The sequence below is a fragment of the Arabidopsis thaliana genome (assembly GCF_000001735.4).
Source record: "Arabidopsis thaliana chromosome 1 sequence".
NCBI lineage: Eukaryota > Viridiplantae > Streptophyta > Magnoliopsida > Brassicales > Brassicaceae > Arabidopsis > Arabidopsis thaliana.
In genome coordinates, this window is record NC_003070.9 from 27804835 (window position 1) to 27824287 (window position 19453).

At 37.8% G+C, this 19453-nt stretch overlaps 4 protein-coding genes across 11 annotated transcripts; 2 read left to right on the forward strand and 2 right to left on the reverse strand.

Annotated features, from left to right (window-relative positions):
- Positions 1 to 44: 44 nt before the first annotated feature.
- Positions 45 to 9685, reverse strand: TAF2 (TBP-associated factor 2). 3 transcript variants are annotated; one of them, NM_106055.5, is made up of 25 exons: positions 9472 to 9685; positions 8890 to 9223; positions 8654 to 8799; positions 8475 to 8541; positions 7807 to 8006; positions 7568 to 7721; positions 7118 to 7202; positions 6916 to 7007; positions 6679 to 6804; positions 6486 to 6539; positions 6325 to 6393; positions 5660 to 5757; positions 5203 to 5550; positions 5007 to 5094; positions 4629 to 4754; positions 4487 to 4543; positions 3840 to 3919; positions 3714 to 3756; positions 3111 to 3197; positions 2830 to 2919; positions 2393 to 2451; positions 2220 to 2310; positions 1963 to 2128; positions 1689 to 1872; positions 45 to 1539 (listed from the first exon to the last, which is right to left on the reverse strand). In NM_106055.5, the coding sequence occupies exons 1-25, from the start codon at positions 9597 to 9599 to the stop codon at positions 339 to 341; spliced, it is 4173 nt and encodes a 1390-aa protein (NP_177536.2). In that variant the 5' UTR covers positions 9600 to 9685; the 3' UTR covers positions 45 to 338. The 3 variants fall into 3 exon arrangements, with proteins under 3 accessions (NP_177536.2, NP_001320977.1, NP_001319379.1); NM_001334616.1 differs by having other exon boundaries at positions 9325 to 9685; NM_001334615.1 differs by having other exon boundaries at positions 1689 to 2128.
- Positions 9686 to 10792: 1107 nt separating this feature from the next.
- CLE13 (CLAVATA3/ESR-RELATED 13) lies at positions 10793 to 11634 on the forward strand. Its single transcript, NM_148652.3, has one exon. It carries the CDS (start codon positions 10988 to 10990, stop codon positions 11309 to 11311), a length of 324 nt encoding a protein of 107 aa, NP_683493.1. The 5' UTR covers positions 10793 to 10987; the 3' UTR covers positions 11312 to 11634.
- Positions 11635 to 11943: 309 nt separating this feature from the next.
- On the forward strand, positions 11944 to 15336 carry AT1G73970 (obscurin-like protein). Of its 4 annotated transcripts, NM_001334619.1 has the most exons (6): positions 11964 to 12756; positions 12824 to 13962; positions 14076 to 14223; positions 14320 to 14467; positions 14561 to 14779; positions 14890 to 15244. In NM_001334619.1, the coding sequence occupies exons 2-6, from the start codon at positions 13005 to 13007 to the stop codon at positions 15127 to 15129; spliced, it is 1713 nt and encodes a 570-aa protein (NP_001322714.1). In that variant the 5' UTR covers positions 11964 to 12756; positions 12824 to 13004; the 3' UTR covers positions 15130 to 15244. The 4 variants fall into 4 exon arrangements, with proteins under 4 accessions (NP_177537.2, NP_001322713.1, NP_001322712.1 ...); NM_106056.5 differs by having other exon boundaries at positions 11944 to 13962; positions 14890 to 15336; NM_001334618.1 differs by having other exon boundaries at positions 11946 to 13962; positions 14076 to 14467.
- AT1G73980 (Phosphoribulokinase / Uridine kinase family) lies at positions 15226 to 19293 on the reverse strand. Of its 3 annotated transcripts, NM_001334620.1 has the most exons (13): positions 19104 to 19293; positions 18823 to 18995; positions 18357 to 18730; positions 18120 to 18234; positions 17779 to 17974; positions 17481 to 17594; positions 17193 to 17366; positions 16885 to 17079; positions 16664 to 16786; positions 16462 to 16574; positions 16220 to 16343; positions 15889 to 16110; positions 15226 to 15676 (listed from the first exon to the last, which is right to left on the reverse strand). In NM_001334620.1, exons 3-13 carry the CDS (start codon positions 18691 to 18693, stop codon positions 15458 to 15460), a joined length of 1932 nt encoding a protein of 643 aa, NP_001320870.1. In that variant the 5' UTR covers positions 18694 to 18730; positions 18823 to 18995; positions 19104 to 19293; the 3' UTR covers positions 15226 to 15457. The 3 variants fall into 3 exon arrangements, with proteins under 3 accessions (NP_001320870.1, NP_177538.1, NP_001320871.1); NM_106057.3 differs by lacking the exon at positions 18823 to 18995; NM_001334621.1 differs by lacking the exon at positions 19104 to 19293 and having other exon boundaries at positions 18823 to 19068.
- Between the last annotated feature and the right edge of the window lie 160 nt (positions 19294 to 19453).

The window sequence follows — 19453 nt, forward strand, 5'->3', positions numbered from 1 at the left end:
TCGATGTAATTTAGCCTAGCCTCTTGATGTAATATGATTAGTCTAAATTAATGACATTGCGCACTGGAAATCAAATAAAATTAAAGGTAGTTGTCAGATCGTTCCCTTAGTATTAAATGTGCACTGTTTCAATCCTAACGTTAGTTCGTGAATTTGACGTGGAGCGCGCTTCATCTCTGGCGTGTAACCAAAGCTAGACAAGAGAGGCTAAAGCGCATTGAATAAACAGATTACATTGACATATAATCACAACACCTTGCAAGTTGTAACAACAAAGCTTTTGGAAATAAAAGTTACTACTCAGATTTTGGCGGGGAGGGACTGGCTCGGATCTAACCTTATGAGTTGTTGAACGCTTTGCTTTTCAGTTTGATTCGGAATTTGGGAAGCGGTCTAGCTTCTGCTGTTGATGGTTCAGTCTTTGGTTCAACCTTAATCAACATGGCACCATCACTTGGTTCTTCTTCTTTAACCTCCGCAACACTCTCTATCTTCTTTTTAGCTGGATCCGTAGTGCTGCTCACGAGCTTCGCCATTTCCTTCTCCTTTCGTTTCTTCTCTTTCTTTAACCGTTTCTTCTCTAGATAAACGGGATCTTCTCTTTTCCTCTTCTTCTCTTTCTTTTCCTTGTCTTTCTTCTTTTCCTTTTCTTTACCAATCGAAAGTGTTTGGAGGCTCGCGTATTTCTGCTGCGCCTCGTTTTCCATACTGTGGTCTAGTGGTAAGAAGCTAGGTGGTACAGTTCGGTTGTTATTATCTGCTTTCTGGCTTGTCGAAGGTTTCCCAGACTCAGCAGTGCATTGCAACTCTTTCCCAAAAATATCGCCTTCGCTTGCAAATTTTACACTGCCGATGCTTGCAGTCATGCGAGAACCAACATCGTGACACGAATTTACTTCCTCCACGTGATTCTGATTGCTTATGCTCACAGCGTCAGTTGAGATTCTCTGTGGGGCGTCCACTGAAGCTGAACTAGTTTGACCTCGGTCTATATCATGGCGTACCACAATCCCTTGAGATCTTTCTATAGTTCGTGCTGATCCTTCCGCTCTGCTGGTTGCCCCAGATGGTCTGACCTTGATCCGTATAACAGACTTCTTCACCTCATGACTAACAGACACAGAAACCACATCAGGTTCTTTTTGAGGTTCCTTTGTTGGAGGGTTTGCTTCCCTATGAGCTAATTCTTCTGTTGGACCTTCAACATCTGATGGAATCTCATGAACGATGGGATTTTCATGTGAAGGTTGGTTTTGACTTTCCATGCGAGGTTCAAGATGCTGTGTCTCATCATACGCTGCAACAGGTTCTGGCAACATCAGTTCAGGAACAATAGGCATGAACATTTCCTGTGGTATTATTGGAACACCATAAGGAGCAACATCCAGCGATTGTCCTTTGGCATCTCCAAGTGCCGAAAGTGAAGGCTCCCCTGCCTCTGCTCCGGGAACCAAAAATACATTTTTCGGTTCAATGCAGGCCTCCACATCAACAAGCTGCAAAGGTTTTTCTTTGGGAACTCCGAACAACGTTGGGGGTCTGAAAATGAGACAACAATAAGTATATTCTGTTCAGAATGTGGATAATTATGGTGATAAGCAGAAGAAAACAGAGAAAAATAACCCTCTAGGCTCAAATAGAACAACTGGATTCCAAACAAAATCCACTGAAGGAAGTAAACTACAGACCTTCCAGCGAGGATTTGAAAAATGCAGAACAAGTAGTAGCGAAGAAGTTCATTGTTAAATACTACATGGCTCTTGAATAGATGCAGCAAATCCAGAAGAGTAACAGTGTCGACACAATCGTCTGAGTCACATCCAACTGCTATTTGACATAACCGCATTGTGTGTACACACAATTTTACCTGCCCTGTAATCAAGGGCCAAAGATATAAAAGCAATAAATGAACTCTATTAGAAATAGAAAGCTGCTATGTTCCAGCATGAGAATATAACCAACCTCTCAAAGATGATTCTTCTACCAAATATTTCATAAACAACAAAAGTGCGGAACTTATGCCTTTGGATTGGTACTCGATGTCAAGAAGTGCCCTACTTCCTTCTATACGAATTTGCAATATTGTATCCGAATTCCGGAAAGGTTCAATAAGTTTACAGATGTGATCCTGAAGTCAGTAAATTGCAAGCTTTTAATCACCGCTGGTATCTATCTCATAAGGAGCAATTGGAAGAAAAAAGCGAAAGGAAAGAACTTACGAAACTGATGGAATCAGAAAGCTTGAGAGCAGTCTGTGCCAATGTTCGGATGCAGCTAATTGTCAAGATGCCATTGTAGCTTGGCATCAACCTAGTACATTTATCTCCAACAAGCTCTCAGTAATAAGTTCTGTTAAAACCTATCAAATCATTAACATCAAACATGAGGGTACCTGTCAAACTGCAAGAGTCTGTCAATGCGCTTCAGAAGAGGGGCCAAAAACGTTAGACTCTGCCAGGGAAACAAAGAGGCAAGAAGTATTGAGCAATTAACCATTAACCATGTAGCAAAGCTGGTATATTGAAGTTCTAAAATCCACATCTTTGCATATGAACTGAATAATAGGAATCTTTATTTTTTGTCATAAAAGTATGAGACCAAATCGTTTTTTTTTCCATAAAAGTATGAGACCTCCATAAAGCTAAATAAACCAATGAAGCCTCAAAATTTTGATAGCTATATAATACATGAGCTAAGTACCAAATCTTGTCTTTTCTATGTACCAAATTCAAGGGTTTTTTACTCCTAATAGCGTCAGTAGGAAAAGACAAAAATAAATATTACACTACAACAGATAAATCATAGAGTGTCTTTTACAAGATCACAGACCTGCTGACAGAATTCGAGATCACCAACTGACTGAACAAGCACAGCAAGCCAGAATACATCAGAATACGAATTCCCACTGTTGTCATTGTACTATAAAATGGAATAGGAAAAAAAGGGCGAGATCAGTTAAGATGATAATATGGACTGAAAACAAGCGAAACACCTAATCTTTCATAGATGAAAGAAATCACTGCAGCGAATAAAGACTAACAGCTTTTATAAAAAGGCTATATCAGTAGGCAACAAAGGTTTCACAAAATTTACCCAATAGAGATGTATACCTTCAGAAGCTGTAAGATAAATTCAACAGCTTCTCTAGGGCTTTTCCCCTCAGCACCCCTAACTATTGCAATGGCATGTGGAATGGCCTAAGACGTAGAAAATAACAATAGTTTAGATAAAACATTCAAGAGACGAAATGTTCAAAGTTCAAGAGAAGAAATGAATTTAACTCAACAATAACCAAAGAACCACTGGCGCTAACCGAGTGAAACAAAAGAGTTAAACTGTTACAAACCATAGTTTCAGGCAGGGGAATAACAATGGAAACCCCCAGAGGAAAGCAGGCTAAGAAGAGAGAAACAAGAAATCACACCCTCACTGCATAACGAATTTTCCTAAAAAGCTGAATACACAAGGAAGCTTCTGGATATTTGTGTCCTTATGCTCGTTATTTTCTATTATGTTCTTTGTTGGCTCAACATTCATTCTTTTATCTATTTTACCATGACATATTAATTAGTAGCCTAAACTTTTAAGGAGATACCCAACTTATATGCTAAGTAGAGCAGACACAGTTTCTGTCATATCGAAAGGACACGTCATAGCATCTCCAGCTAACATCTGAGATCAATGCGTGACACTATATCAAGCTCATTTCCTACCTCAAGCACAAAATATTCTGGGAAATCGCGGAAGTCATTCGGCCTGAAAGGAGAATATCAGTTTTATGAGAAATCTTCTGCTGGTTACCAAAGAGAGGTCCAAAAATTAAAAGGCTCCAATCTCACTTGGGGAGTCCAATCTCTGCATCAAATCTTCTACTCTTATAAAACTTTATTAGATGTTGCAAACCCGCCCAGTCAGACTCCTGCTAGAAACAAAAATGAGCTTAAATCAACAATTGCAGTAAGACCTGTTTCAAAGGTCACGAAAAGGAGTGCAGGCCTTTAGAAAGTGCAGTTTACAAAAATAAGTTGAAAGATGGCATACTATGCAGTTAAAACCAATAGACATACACTCATGAAAATCTCAAAAGAGAAACAAATAAAATCTGGTAACATGCTAGAAATAAATGAAAATTAAGATGAATGGAAGATTGATGAAAGGAATGTTGAGATCAGAGGAATTTTTTTTCCACTCATTACTTCTGCAATGTAGTAAATGCAAAGTTTCCTATTAAATTTGTTCCCTTATCATTTTTCTCACCTGAATGAATGGAATTCTTTTCCCACAAGTTTTCTTGTAAATGGTGAAATTTCAGCTGGTTCTATTCCTCTAAAAACATAACAATTTGCACATATAAGGTTCCTAATCTTATACTTTTGAATCAATGCCTTTTGCTAACCTTCATACTATGCACTTAAATCAAGTTACAAATTTGATTATTATACGTCTTGTCCCTTTGGAACATAAGATTGAACAATTTTTATCATACCTCTGATGCTGTTTTAGCCAATGCAAACGCTGCCGCAATACGTATTCTCCAGAAGACCTATATGTCACAATAATATTTTGGAGACAAGAACTTCATCTTCAAACTGGTTTTAGAGAAAAAGTACACAAGAGACGGACTAAACCTTGGAGTCAGTGAGGACATTTTTGAGTGCATTCACAATGGAAAAGGAGTGTTGTTTTAAGGCTTCAAGTGACGCAATTGCTTGTGCCTGAGCAACAACATCTCCGTCCTTCTCTAGTTGATTGACCTGATCAAAAGTGACAGAAACCCACAAGTGTGAGAAACGATTAAACATGAACTGTAACCAATGTAGGATTTTGAGATGTCTAGAAGTAAGAGCACAACACACAGAAAACACACAGAAAGACTCAGTTAGATAATACCTAAGTAAACTAGTTCATGAGCTTCTTGTCACGAACCAACCATGTAGAAAGCGAAAGAAATAACGACTGTGATGTGCACCATAGATTTTCAAGATGTGTCAGAGAAGATCTCTTACCCACATTTGTAGGGGCTGATGAAGGTGAATCTCAGCAATATATTCCATCTCAGGGTCAGCTTTAATCCAAGCCAAGGGAGATTCAATGCTACAGAGAAAGATTCAATCTCTCAGAGTCTCAGTTCTCTTTCTTGTGTTGTTGCAAGGTATGTAAACAGACCAGGAATGCCAGAAATAGTGTACCACAGAAACCCACCTCGTTTTATTTTCTAACGGTGCTATAGCATCAACATTGTCTTCAGCCCCATCAGGTTTCCCTCCCTTCTTTGGTTTTTGATAGCGTTTAGCAGCAAGTTTAGAATGACATGGTAATTCCAGTAGCTGCCATCTATCTCCAGCCATAGGCAACTTTGGATGATCAGACATTCCATCGAGTTCATAAACCCTTATACTCATAATACCCGGCCAGCCAGCATCCACATCCCGGCTTTCTGAATCAGAAGTAGCCCCTATAACTGATAATCTTGCATCCAGTGCAGCCGTGCATTCTCGCAGAGCAGCCATTTCAACATTGTTTTTCCTTTTGTTGTAAGACAACCCAATCCTAGTTTAATAAAGCACCAGTAAGAACATCGAGATAAGATTAAATGAAGATCCAGGAATCCATTGAACTAAGTTCAGAAGAACGTAACTCTTAATTAGAAAAAAAATACCTTAGCACGGGACAACCATAAGATGCAACCCATCGCTGAAAAAATTCTTTAAGAAATGGACGCTCAAGATTTCCAATCTTATTAGCAAATTGCCGGAACTGCATCTCAAAAGTGAAATTTGAGAAACACAGATATTAGAACTGACTTCGAAAATTCAAGCTGAAAGATAATCGGTTGATCACGAAGAGAAATATACAACAAATGGAGGAGATGCTTCATATTTGTCAACAATTAGGTTATGAGTTGTTGAACCAAGTTACGGATGAATGGCCGTATCACATTATGGTCGAGTGGCACATTTACGACATTTGTGAAGTATATCAAGTTACAGCTAAGAGACAGATCCATTTCGATAAATAAAAAAATGCTCCAGGAGCAACGAAAATATTTAGTTAAGAAAAACTCCCAAAGAAGAAATCCCAGAATTCTTCCTGACCTTTTAGTGTTATCAGCTAACCCAAAAGATTACGCTAGATGACTATCTTAGGACCGCAACTATCCCACATATATATACTTTATACTGAAAGATCAAAATACTTTCTCATATTTATTTATTTTTCTTAACCAACTAAAAATAAGAGGTTTATCAAAACACAAAAACTTTAATAAAGGAAATATGTGGATCTTTTCGAGCGTAACATGTAAAACAAACACAGTCGTGTTACCTCCTTCGTGCTAAGAGACCGTATAGAATTAGATGGATCCTTGGCTCGAGAAATAATTTTCTGCAATATCTGTAAATCATCATGTAGAAGGTCTATTAATCATATGCGTAAGAAAACAAACAAAGTGATTTCCTGAAAAAACGATAGCACCATGACCATACTTTACGAAACGAGTCTGAGCCCATTTGCTTCTCCAACATCTGAAGGACTGCTCCCTTCAAAAATGAGAGAATAATTATTACTCGTAACAAACAACAGATGCAAAATCATGTAAATTATCCCAAAGAACTCATCCACTCCTACAAAAATGTGAGAGCATGAATGATAAATATGAAAAGAAAAAATATGGCTTACTGATTTCCATGATCGTATCTTCCCATGCATTCCAATAGAATGAGTTCCAAATAGGTCCCTGCAAGAAGGAGATGAGCTCAAGCACATTGCACCACTATCATCAGCTTTACAGACAGCACAATTTGCCTGCAATTGGATCAAAAAAAAAAAAGAGAATCCAGATATGAGGTTCATGGCTTAGTTCAGAAATGGTTACAGAGGCGTCAGGGAAGAATAACTCGAGTAGTAGGTATAAACCTTGTATCTCCGATATCGTGCTTCATTATTTCCCAAAAACTGCTTGATAAACATATCCGTTAAGAAACCAGCAAGACCATCAAGGAGCCAATCTGTTATAACAACATGGACAATCATGAATCACAAAATTACATGTTTTCACATGAAGCTGATATAACAAATCGTACGCAAATCAAAGTGTAGAAAAATGTCACAAGCCCACCATCATTTGGTGATTCAGGAGTAATATAAACTCCAAACCACTGTTTTGCTAACGCAGAAGCAAGTTTAATGCGTGTATCTATTGTCTGCAAAGATAATTGAAGCTCTATCAGATTTTTGCATAAAGGAACTAAAAAGATGACGAAACACCACCAAAGAAAGAAAACTTCCTATAAACATAGTGAAAACTTCTACACCAAAATCCATATGCCAATGAAGGGGTGAAATGCAAGAAATAGATGAACGCAGCTTGCAATATTCATAAGTGGTAATGCAGAAATATATTTAACATGCTCAGACACGTGCTTGGTTGTACTTTTTTCAAAAATGCATCATACAAATTAGGTCTGGTGTGCCTTCCATCCTAATATTAGCATATACAAACCATTTACGTGCATGTGTCTGATGAAGGTATTATCTACCCACAGGTCAATTTACCAGGAAACAATACCTGATCAATAACCCTCTCATCATATAGTATGTGGGAGCTAAAGATACTCAAGGAAGCTCCCGAAGTCGACGAAGTAACAACCATTTCAGGAGGTAAAAATACTTGCTTGTAGAATCCAAATGGAAAGTTCGCACTTAAATAATCCTCATAGTAGCTGTAGAAGTTGAATTCCAGTAGACAAGACTTATACTTTAATTCAGTTTGACTACAATAAGTTGCCAGAATACAAATTTACGGACCTATAAGCTTCATGGAAAAATTCCATTGTATTACGAAGCCTCGAGAGATCATGCGGCAAACACAAGTTAGATATGAGAAAGTTGGTCTGATCTGGAAGGATTTCCAATGGTCCTGCAACTAAAGACACCCACCGCGGTGCAATAGGAATAGCTAGTTCATAAACATACGTTTTTTGAGTAGTATCTTCTTTGCACATAACCTGAAAAGTGTGAAAGTTTAAAGATTACGCCCCCTCCACCTTGTAAGAGTACTAATAAAATTGAATGATGGAAACTGTAAACCTATTCAACAAAGTTTTAGCTTATATGCCTACAATAACAGAGAAAAAGTTCTTCTGTTTGATCCAGATTCATTAGATAACTATACTGAACAGCAAAATCTTCTGATAATATAAGGACAGAACAATGAACAAGTTTCCTTGCAAATAGAGATAGTACACTTTCAGATTAAACAGCACTGGATATGGCTTCTTTCATATATAAGCTGAAACCAAATTTGGACGCAGATTTTATGCCTACGTCCACAAGTCACGGGAATGACAGCTTTTTCTAAGTTTTTCCATTCAATCCAGATCTATAATGGAATATGTCTTGTACGTAAGATACAGGATCGAAGAAAATAGCACTTCCTCTAATCCATTCATGTATGACAGATTTACACAACTTACCTGGTAGAGTAATTTCCCAACACTAACAGCCACAAAGTTGTGCGGAACAGTGAATTCCAAATCGAAACTGCACCCACCACAAAGTTATTAAAAAAAAAAGTTAAACAGGTTGTGATACCCACTTTGATCTCAAAAGACAGGAGATGAATACAGTGTTACTTCTTAACAAAACTGAATACCTGCAACGATGGTACTCATCATCAATACAAGGAAACCAACAACGAGCACGTCTCATCTGGTTATCAGTATGTACAATGTTCCCATCAAAATGAATTCCTGACTCTATTTTCTCTACCCAGTAGTTAATCCGAATCAATTTAACATTCTGCATCATATGAGCAAACATAAATCGTTAAACAAAGGACAGCGGTCACTTGTAACCCATGGCAGTGTATATGAGAATCAGAACAATTACCTGTTTTGCCTCCCCTGAAGATTGGGAACCGTTTTCTAAAGTCACACTGTCCAGCTGTTCAGATAAATCCTTAGAAGGCTTGCAACAGTTGATCAGTAAATTTGCAGTGTCTTCTCTCTTAAGAACCCCGACATATTCCATGGCCGCAGCATCAGCTGCTGAAGCTGGGTCAGAGACCGAGTTCCAGTTACTTTCAGTTTCAGAGTTCTGATGGTGCGGATAGTACTCAAATACAGTAGGTTCCCCATCTACCAAAACACTCTCAATTCCCAAGTTCTCTGCGTGTAGTCCCACAATACCAATATCTGGCACACTCACTTCTAACTCTGTGTAACTATAGAAAGCCAACAAAAATATCCCATGAAAATGCAGCCAAGAATGATAAAACCAAGGTATATAAGTAAAACCCCAAATAATCAAAAGCAGAGGATTCACCATAAATTGAAAAATCCAAAGAATACTGTCGGTGCAAGATTCAAATTCTGCCGGTTTCTTCATCCCGAATTATATATATCAACCAAAAATCACATTCACGGACTTGTTTCGCGAATGAAAAATCGAAAGAAAGAGAGGAAAACGGACCCGTAGATTTGGCGTTTTTTGAAGTCAATAGAGAGAAAGAGTTTCTGGTGAAGAACTTTAGCTCCAGTGTTCTCTGAAGTCTTCGCGCCAGGAGCTTCCTCGTTCTTCGGCTTTCGAGCCTTGGCCATGTTCCTTTTTTGCCGATATGTTAGCCGGAGATGTAACCTTTTTATACAGCCAACGATGGATCGGTTCCTAAATTACATAAAACTCCTCTATGTCTTAAACTTATTAAATATTCGGCTATTGTTTTCTAAATGTATTAATCTTACCCTTTGAGTTTGATGTTCATTTTATGGGCTTAGTTAAAGCATTCTCTTTTAGCCAAAAAAAAAAAGTTAAAGCATTCTCAATTAGGCCCATTTATTTGGATTTACATTCTTTCTCTCTCTCTCTCTTTTTGTGCAAAAGTTTTTCCTTCAATTTGAGGTTTCACTGACTTTTTCTATTTTATAGTTTTTGTTGTTGTATCATACCATACATTAAAAAAAAAAAAAAAAACTAGTATAATCCACTCTTAAAAAAATTGATGCTTAACATGTCAACTTCTGTCGTTACAAAAAAAAATGTCAACTCCTATTTCATGAGACCCTAGTGAAATGATGCATCTTTTAGTATTAGTGATGTATGAACTATGAAATGTCGGCCATTGATTTTTTTTTGTTTTAGCAGTTCTTGTGTTCGTTAATTCTTTTACGTTTAAATCTAATAGTATTTTTTGGGGGGGTTAAATGAGCATATTAAACGAGCCAACAAAACCATGGCTCTTGCCTCTTACAAATGCTCTCATATTAAACTGGTTAGTCAAACTATTTAGGGATGTCAAAACATAGTTTTCAGATACTGTGAATATTACTTGGTGATGTCAACCCATGTCTGAATATTCAAATAATTGTTTTGGTAATTGTGTACACATACGCATCGATTGTCGAGTATATACTATATATTTATGCACATACGCGTGTGAAGAGTGACAAAAATGCATAGGTTGTGGATTAATTTTCGCTAGATGCATTTTTTGTCGCTGTAAAAGTCACGTGAAAGTTGTAGTCTTGTAGAACTCGGAGATTATTATGAAGTAATGAACCCATCATAAGATCTTCCGGTGTTAAATAAAACATACATTGATGATGCAACAAGACAATCAACATATCCAAATTAAAAGAAAATCAATCATTCAATATGCTAACAAATTAGATAAAAACATGAAGCGATCATTTAATTTTTGTTCCCCTGTGTTTCCTATGCTGCTTGTAAATTAAGCTGTTGTACAAAAACAATTTGAAATTCATAATGAATAAATAATATATGATGAGAGGTTTGACTTTAATACGAACTTCAAATTTAATGAGGCCTCCTCTTCCTTGAACGCAAAGGAAGTTTCTTCGTTGGAAAACGCTGTCTCCAATTCACATCTCTCTCTTTCTCTTTCCCTCTGTACACACATACGTATACGTATATATATTAACACTATATTTCATTTATGTCTTCGATGGTCCTATGATCTTTAATCTCCATGGCGACGACTAGAGTCTCACATGTCTTAGGGTTTCTTCTATGGATCTCTCTTCTCATCTTCGTCTCCATAGGGTTGTTTGGCAATTTCAGCTCCAAACCCATAAACCCTTTTCCTTCTCCGGTTATTACCTTGCCGGCCCTTTACTACCGGCCGGGAAGAAGAGCTTTGGCGGTGAAAACGTTTGACTTCACACCGTTCTTGAAAGATCTTCGCCGGAGTAATCATCGGAAAGCTTTGCCGGCGGGAGGATCCGAGATTGACCCGAGATATGGCGTTGAAAAACGACTCGTCCCATCTGGTCCAAACCCCTTGCACCACTGATTTGTCTTCTTAATTTTTGCTTTAAGTTTTCTTTATTTTTTCAAAGATATAGTAAAACACGTATATTTTACTAATACTAGAAGATTAATTCATAAGATATTAGCTAATATTCTTTCTTGGTATGTATATGTCTTGAATTATTTATTCTTCTTTGTCATGTGATTTATTTTTTTTCACTTCTGGTGTAATGATGTAATTTACTCATCTTTTTATTCTTTCTTCATTTGATACTAATCGTTGTAATAATAAAGCATCATGTAAGCAGAAATAAAAGAAAAGATCATGTACACATTTGTTTAAATGCCAAAAAAGAAGTTAGCACCACAGTAATCTATACTAGTTTTCGATTAAGAAGTGTTTGTTAAGGGAAAGAGAAATTAAATTAGCTTCGATGTTACCAGTCACGTGAATCGTTGACTTAATTAGTTTCCTTTTCCAGGTTTTGTGCAAAACTTTTTCTGAATTTTGTGGGAAGTAGACAACGAGGAAATGAGCTCATGTGATTTCGAAACCTGCAATTACAGTTTGTTTACGTATTATGTTGACCTCATTGAAGTTGAAAAAGACATTTAACAATTCTGTAGCTGGTTTACTAACCGTGCGGTTTTATCTCCGGTTTTCTGGTTTATTTGGTTTATCCTTAACCACAAAACAAACGTCACAACTCCGTCACCGCAAACTAGGCAGATTATCTGGTTTTCCGGCGGTTTCTCGTTATCTACGAGAGAGTGAGAGAGGAAATACCTCGGGGTGAACTCGCTGCGTAGCCAAAGCCTCTTCAATTTTGCTCTTTTGTTCAATTCCGTCGCTTAATTATCTGGTTTTGCGTATTTTGAAGAGTCAGTTTGACGAATTTATGCTGAAATTTCGTTCTTTCTCTGTTTATCTTTCAGCGACGATTTTTCTGGGTTTTTCAGTTTTGGATCAATCCATAATCTGTCGTGATTAGGGTTTTATACCTTGATGAGGATTTACTGAATTAGTTGTATTAAAGATGGCGAGAAAAGCTAACAATAGTTTTTTCCTTGAAGAATGGTTAAGGACTGTGAGTGGAAGTAGTGTCTCTGGTGATCTAGTGAAGCAAAATTCTGCTCCATCTGCTAGGTCGATTATTCAAGCATGGTCTGAGATTCGTGAATCTCTTCAAAACCAAAACTTTGATTCACGTTACCTTCAAGCTTTGAGAGCTTTGGTTAGCTCTGAGTCCACTATCCATGTTGCAGATCCCCAAGCAAAGCTACTTATTTCTATACTAGCTTTTCAAGATGTATCTCTTCCGTCTGAGTCTTACACACTTGTTCTCAGACTACTCTATGTGTGGATTAGGAAAGCATTTCGACCGTCTCAAGCACTTGTTGGTGTAGCGGTTCAGGCCATTCGTGGCGTTGTTGATGACAGGCGTAATCTCCAACCAGCCTTAGTAGCGCAGAGTGTTCTGGTTTCTGGTGCGTTTGCGTGTGTTCCTTCTCTGTCAGGAGACGTGAAAGTCTTATGCTTGGAATTGTTATGCAGGCTTTTGGAAGAAGAGTACTCTTTAGTGGGATCTCAAGAAGAACTTGTTCCTGTAGTGCTTGCAGGAATTGGGTATGCTTTATCTTCTTCGTTGGATGTTCATTACGTCAGACTATTGGATTTATTGTTTGGCATTTGGTTAAAAGACGAGGGTCCTCGTGGCACTGTCACTTACGGTCTGATGATTCTTCATTTGATTGAGTGGGTTGTGTCAGGTTATATGCGGTCTAATTCTATCAACAAGATGTCTCTTTTTGCGAACGAGGTACTAGAGACTTCTAAGGAAAAGTATGCTGTTTTCGCTGTCTTCATGGCAGCAGCTGGGGTAGTGAGAGCTTCCACGGCAGGATTCAGTAGTGGTGCACAGAGTTTGGAGATTTCTAAACTAAGAAATTCAGCTGAAAAGCGAATAGAATTTGTAGCTCAAATTTTAGTTTCTAATGGTAATGTTGTTACACTTCCAACCACACAGAGAGAAGGTCCCCTGTTGAAGTGCTTTGCTATTGCATTGGCTCGATGTGGGTCTGTTTCTTCCTCTGCTCCTCTGCTTTTGTGTCTCACTTCTGCATTGTTAACTCAGGTATTTCCTTTAGGCCAGATATATGAATCATTTTGCAATGCTTTTGGCAAAGAGCCTATTGGACCAAGACTCATTTGGGTCAGGGAGCATCTTTCTGATGTTCTTTTCAAGGAATCAGGGGCCATATCTGGGGCTTTCTGCAATCAATATTCATCAGCAAGTGAAGAGAACAAGTATATTGTGGAGAATATGATTTGGGATTTCTGTCAAAATCTCTACTTACAGCACCGTCAAATTGCTATGTTGCTTTGTGGTATAGAAGATACATTGCTTGGAGACATCGAGAAAATTGCAGAATCATCTTTCCTTATGGTTGTCGTCTTTGCGCTAGCTGTTACGAAACAATGGCTAAAACCAATAGTGTCTAAAGAAAGAAAAATGGTGACATCAGTTAAGATATTAGTTTCGTTCTCCTGTGTAGAGTATTTCAGGCATATTCGTTTACCTGAATACATGGAGACAATTAGAGAGGTGATTTCATGTGTCCAGGAGAATGATGCTCCTTGTGTTTCATTTGTAGAGTCCATTCCTGCCTATGATAGCTTGACGAATCCGAAAGGTTTGAGAAATCACTTGTTTCTGCAATTTCCATATCACAATTTTCTGTTGGCTATTACATTAATAAGCTTTGGAATCTCTCTTTTTTTTTTTTTTTTTTTTCTTGTTCTGCAGACTTGTTTACGCAAAGGATAAAATATGAATGGTCAAGAGATGATGTGCAGACATCTCGAATATTGTTTTATCTTCGAGTAATCCCAACTTGCATCGGACGGTTATCTGCTTCTGCCTTCAGGGGAGTGGTTGCATCAACCATGTTTTTGTATCCTTGAGAAAAGATCGAGAAGTCTTTTACTCTGTTTTACTTAACTACGAGTACTAAACTATCTTTCCTATTCCTTAACAATTCTGTGACTAGATATATTGGACATCCTAACAGAAAAGTGGCGCAAGCATCTCATACGTTGTTGGCAGCATTTCTCTCTTCAGCAAAAGAATCAGAGGAGGACGAACGAACTCAATTCAAAGAACAACTTGTTTTCTATTACATGCAACGATCTTTGGAGGTAACTAAGCAAAAAAAGAATATGAATGTTACGTAGCTCTTTTTCTGTTTATTTCTTATCTCTAATGTATATGGTTGGTTGAAATAACTGCAGGTTTACCCTGAGATCACACCTTTTGAAGGTTTAGCTTCCGGCGTTGCAACCTTGGTCCAGCATCTACCTGCGGGAAGTCCTGCTATATTTTATTCTGTTCATAGCCTTGTTGAGAAGGCTTCTACATTTAGCACCGAATCATTGCAAGGCAGAAAGTCTGATCCTGGTAATCAGATTCTTGAGTTGCTTTTGCGACTTGTCTCTTTGGTTGATATACAAGTAAGTTTCTTTTTTGGTCATCTCCATCTACTTGAGCTACTAGAAAATGGTTACTGTGCTCATACGTTAATGTTCTCTCCGTCTTTGTATACATTTTTGTTTTGGTTTAGGTGTTGCCATATCTTATGAAGTCATTGGCACAGCTAGTTATAAAGTTACCAAAAGAAAGACAGAACGTTGTGCTTGGTGAATTGTATGGTCAAGTGGCTGAGTCAGACGATGTGATTCGCAAGCCTTCTTTGGTCTCTTGGCTACAGTCACTGAACTACTTATGTTCTAATAACCGTACTGAAGTTTTAGCTTCTGGATCAACGATAGACACTTCGAACCAGTTGGCTGCTCGACTCTAGGGATCTCCTCATAGTTTACAAACATGTGAAATAGAATAAAGTTTGTATGACTTGTATCATGGAATTATGTTGAAAAGAATTATAAATTAACATCATCTCCATTTTTTGATCAGTAGCCAAAAATAGTCAATCCTGTTAAATGTGTTGCGGTTTAAATTTATTTGGTTACGAAGAAGAACCGGATTGAAAGGGTAAGAAACGAATCAGTCTTTTATTCTTGGCACATGTTACATTGTCAAGACTGAATTTGTCCAGTGTGTATCCCAAACCATGTTATTTACATCATTGCCACTATTTCACGAAGCCTGGGTTTCCACAGTTAGAGCAACTATTTCAGACGACTGTAGGCAAAGATGCCCACACAGCCAATGGCCAAACCAAGAAGAATCGGTACAGTAGAGGATTCGAGGTTTTGTGTTGTACTGTTTGTTCTGCTGCTGTCGAGTCTCTCTATGCGAGTCTTTTCTCCAACATACTCCCGAAGAAGATTACTCAGTGTGTCCATTTGATGCATTATCTGACGCTGTCCACGAGCAACCAGTACGACCTGTCCAGATGATAAAAATATTATAAAGTCACGAAGAGAAATGATTTATATTTCAAATCGTGAGCCTAGATCTCTATCTTATATTCATACTTCTATCGAGTCTAAAGCTCTCTTTGATGCATCTGATGCTCTGTTGTTGTCTATTGGAGTGAAGCAATCAATAATAGAACTGAGCATATGTGATTTTGATTTTGGAGAGTTGGTAAACATACCTCTTCCATCAGAGGAGATTCCCTTACGAGCTGAGATGCGGATGCGGAGAATGATAAGACAGACCCATTACCGTTTTCGATTGGTAAAGCCAAGTTATGTTGACTACCTGAAGGAGCTATCCTGTTCGGGATCTTGGAATTCAACTCTTCAATGCGGGATGTGAATTCATCCATCCTCTCGTTCAGTGTTGATATTTGGTCTGAAAGTTGAGTGATAAAACCCTATAGAACAACACCATACATTTGATTTAATTGTAAGCCAAAGTATCACTTTGCAACAACAGAACTATAGATTTGAAAGATCTCAGGGGAAACATAGAGTCCACATTACCTGATTTGGAAGAGTGGCCGGTGAAGCAGGGGCTCTGGCATCTAACATTCTATTGTTAACAGCAAGTCTTGTCAAGTTAGGCAAGACTTTGTGTCTTGGGTTTGTGTAAGACTTTGATACGCCGCTGTTAAAACGTGCAATCATTACACAAGTCAGGTGATTCCGTGGCTTAACATATGTTGTCTCTATTCTTAAACTCTATCTCAGATTTTGCCAATCATGGAGAAGGAACGAGAGGATACCCGTGAAGATATTTCATTCTACTATCAACAGAAGCTCTTGAGAGGGCTTCTTTAGGGCTAGAAACTGTATCATCATCTAAGCTAAGTTTTGTTTTTAAGTCATCTGGCAAAGCCTGTAACATGACCAGGGAACATATCAAATTACCATCATGACAAAATCAACCGGATCTGTGTGTATTAAAAAGTTAAAAACAACTCATACCAAAACATCATTCACAAGCCTCTCCAGCTGTATCTGTTCAATATATGTATGTGGAACATATGAACCTTCCAGTCCAAGTTGGTCTGCCACATTTTTGACAAAGGTACGGTCTTTACCTTGTACCTTCAAAATAGAGTTGGACAAACTTGATCATTAATGTCAAAATACCACTCTAAAGACAGTATATACGTTTTGAGAGACATAAGAGAAGCAGATCTTACCTGTACATATGTCCGATTCAGTTGTTCCAACCAATCAGTTTTCACAATTACCTTGTCATCATCAAAGATATGACTCTTTCTTTTCAGGATTGTTGCAATGGTATAACCCAGTGCCATTAATCCTCCAAGAAGACGAACACTAACTTCAAAAGTTATTCTGGGTGATATAATAAATGGACGATCTGTAACCCACTCCTAAGAACACATAGAACGGTAATCATTCATCAAATTAATAAACCATTCGTTCAGCTTTGATATGATATGGTGTTTACAGAAGAAAAACTAGTCTGGACAGGTATTGGCCAAACCTCAAACATGAGATTGTATTTTCCATCTCGGTTCCTCATTCTGAGGTATGATTGGCATGCTTCAGGATCCTCGCCTGGTGGTAACAGATAGATGTCATAAGTTTCCTCTGTACGTTCCTTGAAATCTTCAGATAGAGCTGCCTTCATTTGTTCGGGTGTTACAGCCTTTGATGACTACAGTAAGATAACAAAAATCACTCCAACCGGGAAAGTATTGCTGCTATAGCTAGTTGCAGATTATATAATATGCTACGATACTACACTTATGAACAATATAAATTCTGTAACCTTTAAAATATATGTTGGGTTCTGAAAGCCACTGAATGGGTTGAACTTATTAAGGATCTTAATCTGAGCTGTCTTCAGATCAGGTTCAATAAACGCCTTGTACATAGGATAAACCTGGTTGGAGAAAAAAACATAAGCAAAATTTTACTGTAAAAAAAAACTCAAAACATCCAGTAGGAGTAGGAGACATCGTTTCATGTTTTTTCCATATTTGAAGCAACTCCAAACAGCAGGCATGACAGCAAGGGTGATTAATCTGGGCTAAAAAATAAAAGATAGCAAAGACTAGCATGAAAACCGTCTCAGATATCTGATGGATTATTTCTTCAGGTTCCTGGCCAGCACGTTGAATGTCCCGCAAAACACGCTTAACAAGATCAAAATGCACTCCACCAGTGACAGAGACACGAAGATCTAGCAAAGGCCGTAGCTTCTCACTCAAAGCATATATGCCTTCTAGAATAACAATGCGAGAGCTAGGCACCTCAAGCGTTCTATACAAAGCACGAAGAAACTGATAAGTCATTGCAGCTGTGTAGCTCTTATCAACTAACAAGTGGTTCCCAGGAATTCAAGTATAACGCCGTCTGTCCACAAGTTTGAAATAGTAGTAAATGCACCAACGAAGAATATATATACCTGTAACCTATTCGAGAACTCGACTTGAAGTCATATATTGGAACCTGAACAGGTTTTCCATCCCTTAGACCATGTATATTGTCAAGAAGTGTATCATAGTCAGTCAACCTTGGATCTGTAACAAAATATAACAGAATCGCAAATGTTCTTTATATTCAGATTATATATACATAAGAAAGGAATGATTGAATAAATCCATAACCAGAATCCAGAAGGGTGAAACATAGAGGTGCATACCATCAAAGTTTCCATCGATAACACGAGTACCATCATTATAGTTGTCCATGTTAATGATAGCAATACTAGGCATAAAATTGAGAATCTTCTCAGTGAAAATGGTTTTGCCAGCTCCAGAAGGACCAGCTAACCCAACCAAAATGAGCCCATCGTTCTTCTGAGCCAATAATTGACAAGCACGAATAACAGCGTAGAAACCTTTTTCAAAAGACAATGGATCCTCTATTGGAACTATCTCATATCTTCCAGAGTCCTTTCTTTTTATAAGCTGAACCTGATCTCGCAACAAGCCATGCCGCCGGCGAGGTGACAGAGCAACAGAACTATCGAGCGCCATTGCCTCAAAGTTGCAAATGAAGAAGAATATCTGGAAGCTACAAATTTCAGACAAAGACAAGAATTTGAGATTTTTAATTTCATACGAGTGAGCAAAAAATGTTTTTTTTAGATCAATACGAACAGTTACCTATCAATCCACGATATAAGTCTAATCAAATCAAAGCATGAGCAGAAATTTCATTCAATTTAACAAGATCGATCAATATTCATCAGAAGCTGTGGAAATAATTGACATGCACACACTCCAAATGTAAGATTTGAGCTTTAATATTACTGCAACACGACTTCTAAAACACTTGGCTACACGATCAATACGAAAAATCAAACAAATACTCAACAGATAACATTTCGAATCTGATCGTAAACAAATTAGAGACGAAAAAGCGAGAATCTTTAAACAAACTTCACCTAACGGAAGAAGAGTCAAATTGGGGAAAAACGTCGCCGGAGATTATTCCATATTTTCGGGAAACCCAGAAGCGATAGTAAGAATATAGTTGGAGAGATATTTTCGTAGCAGTCAATGAGAGTAAGAAGATGATGGAAGGAGGAAGACGGAAGCTTTACCAGAAATCACTAGAGAAATCAAACAGTAAACCACTCATACCAGATTCATTTGAAAATTGAATTTTCTTCGGTTATTGATTGAGTCACCTGGTTTATCCATCTTTGTACCGAACCGAGACATATACGATATAAATTAAACCAAATTTGGTTTATACTTTGGTTCATATTGCTCTTATTTACGATGAACCGAA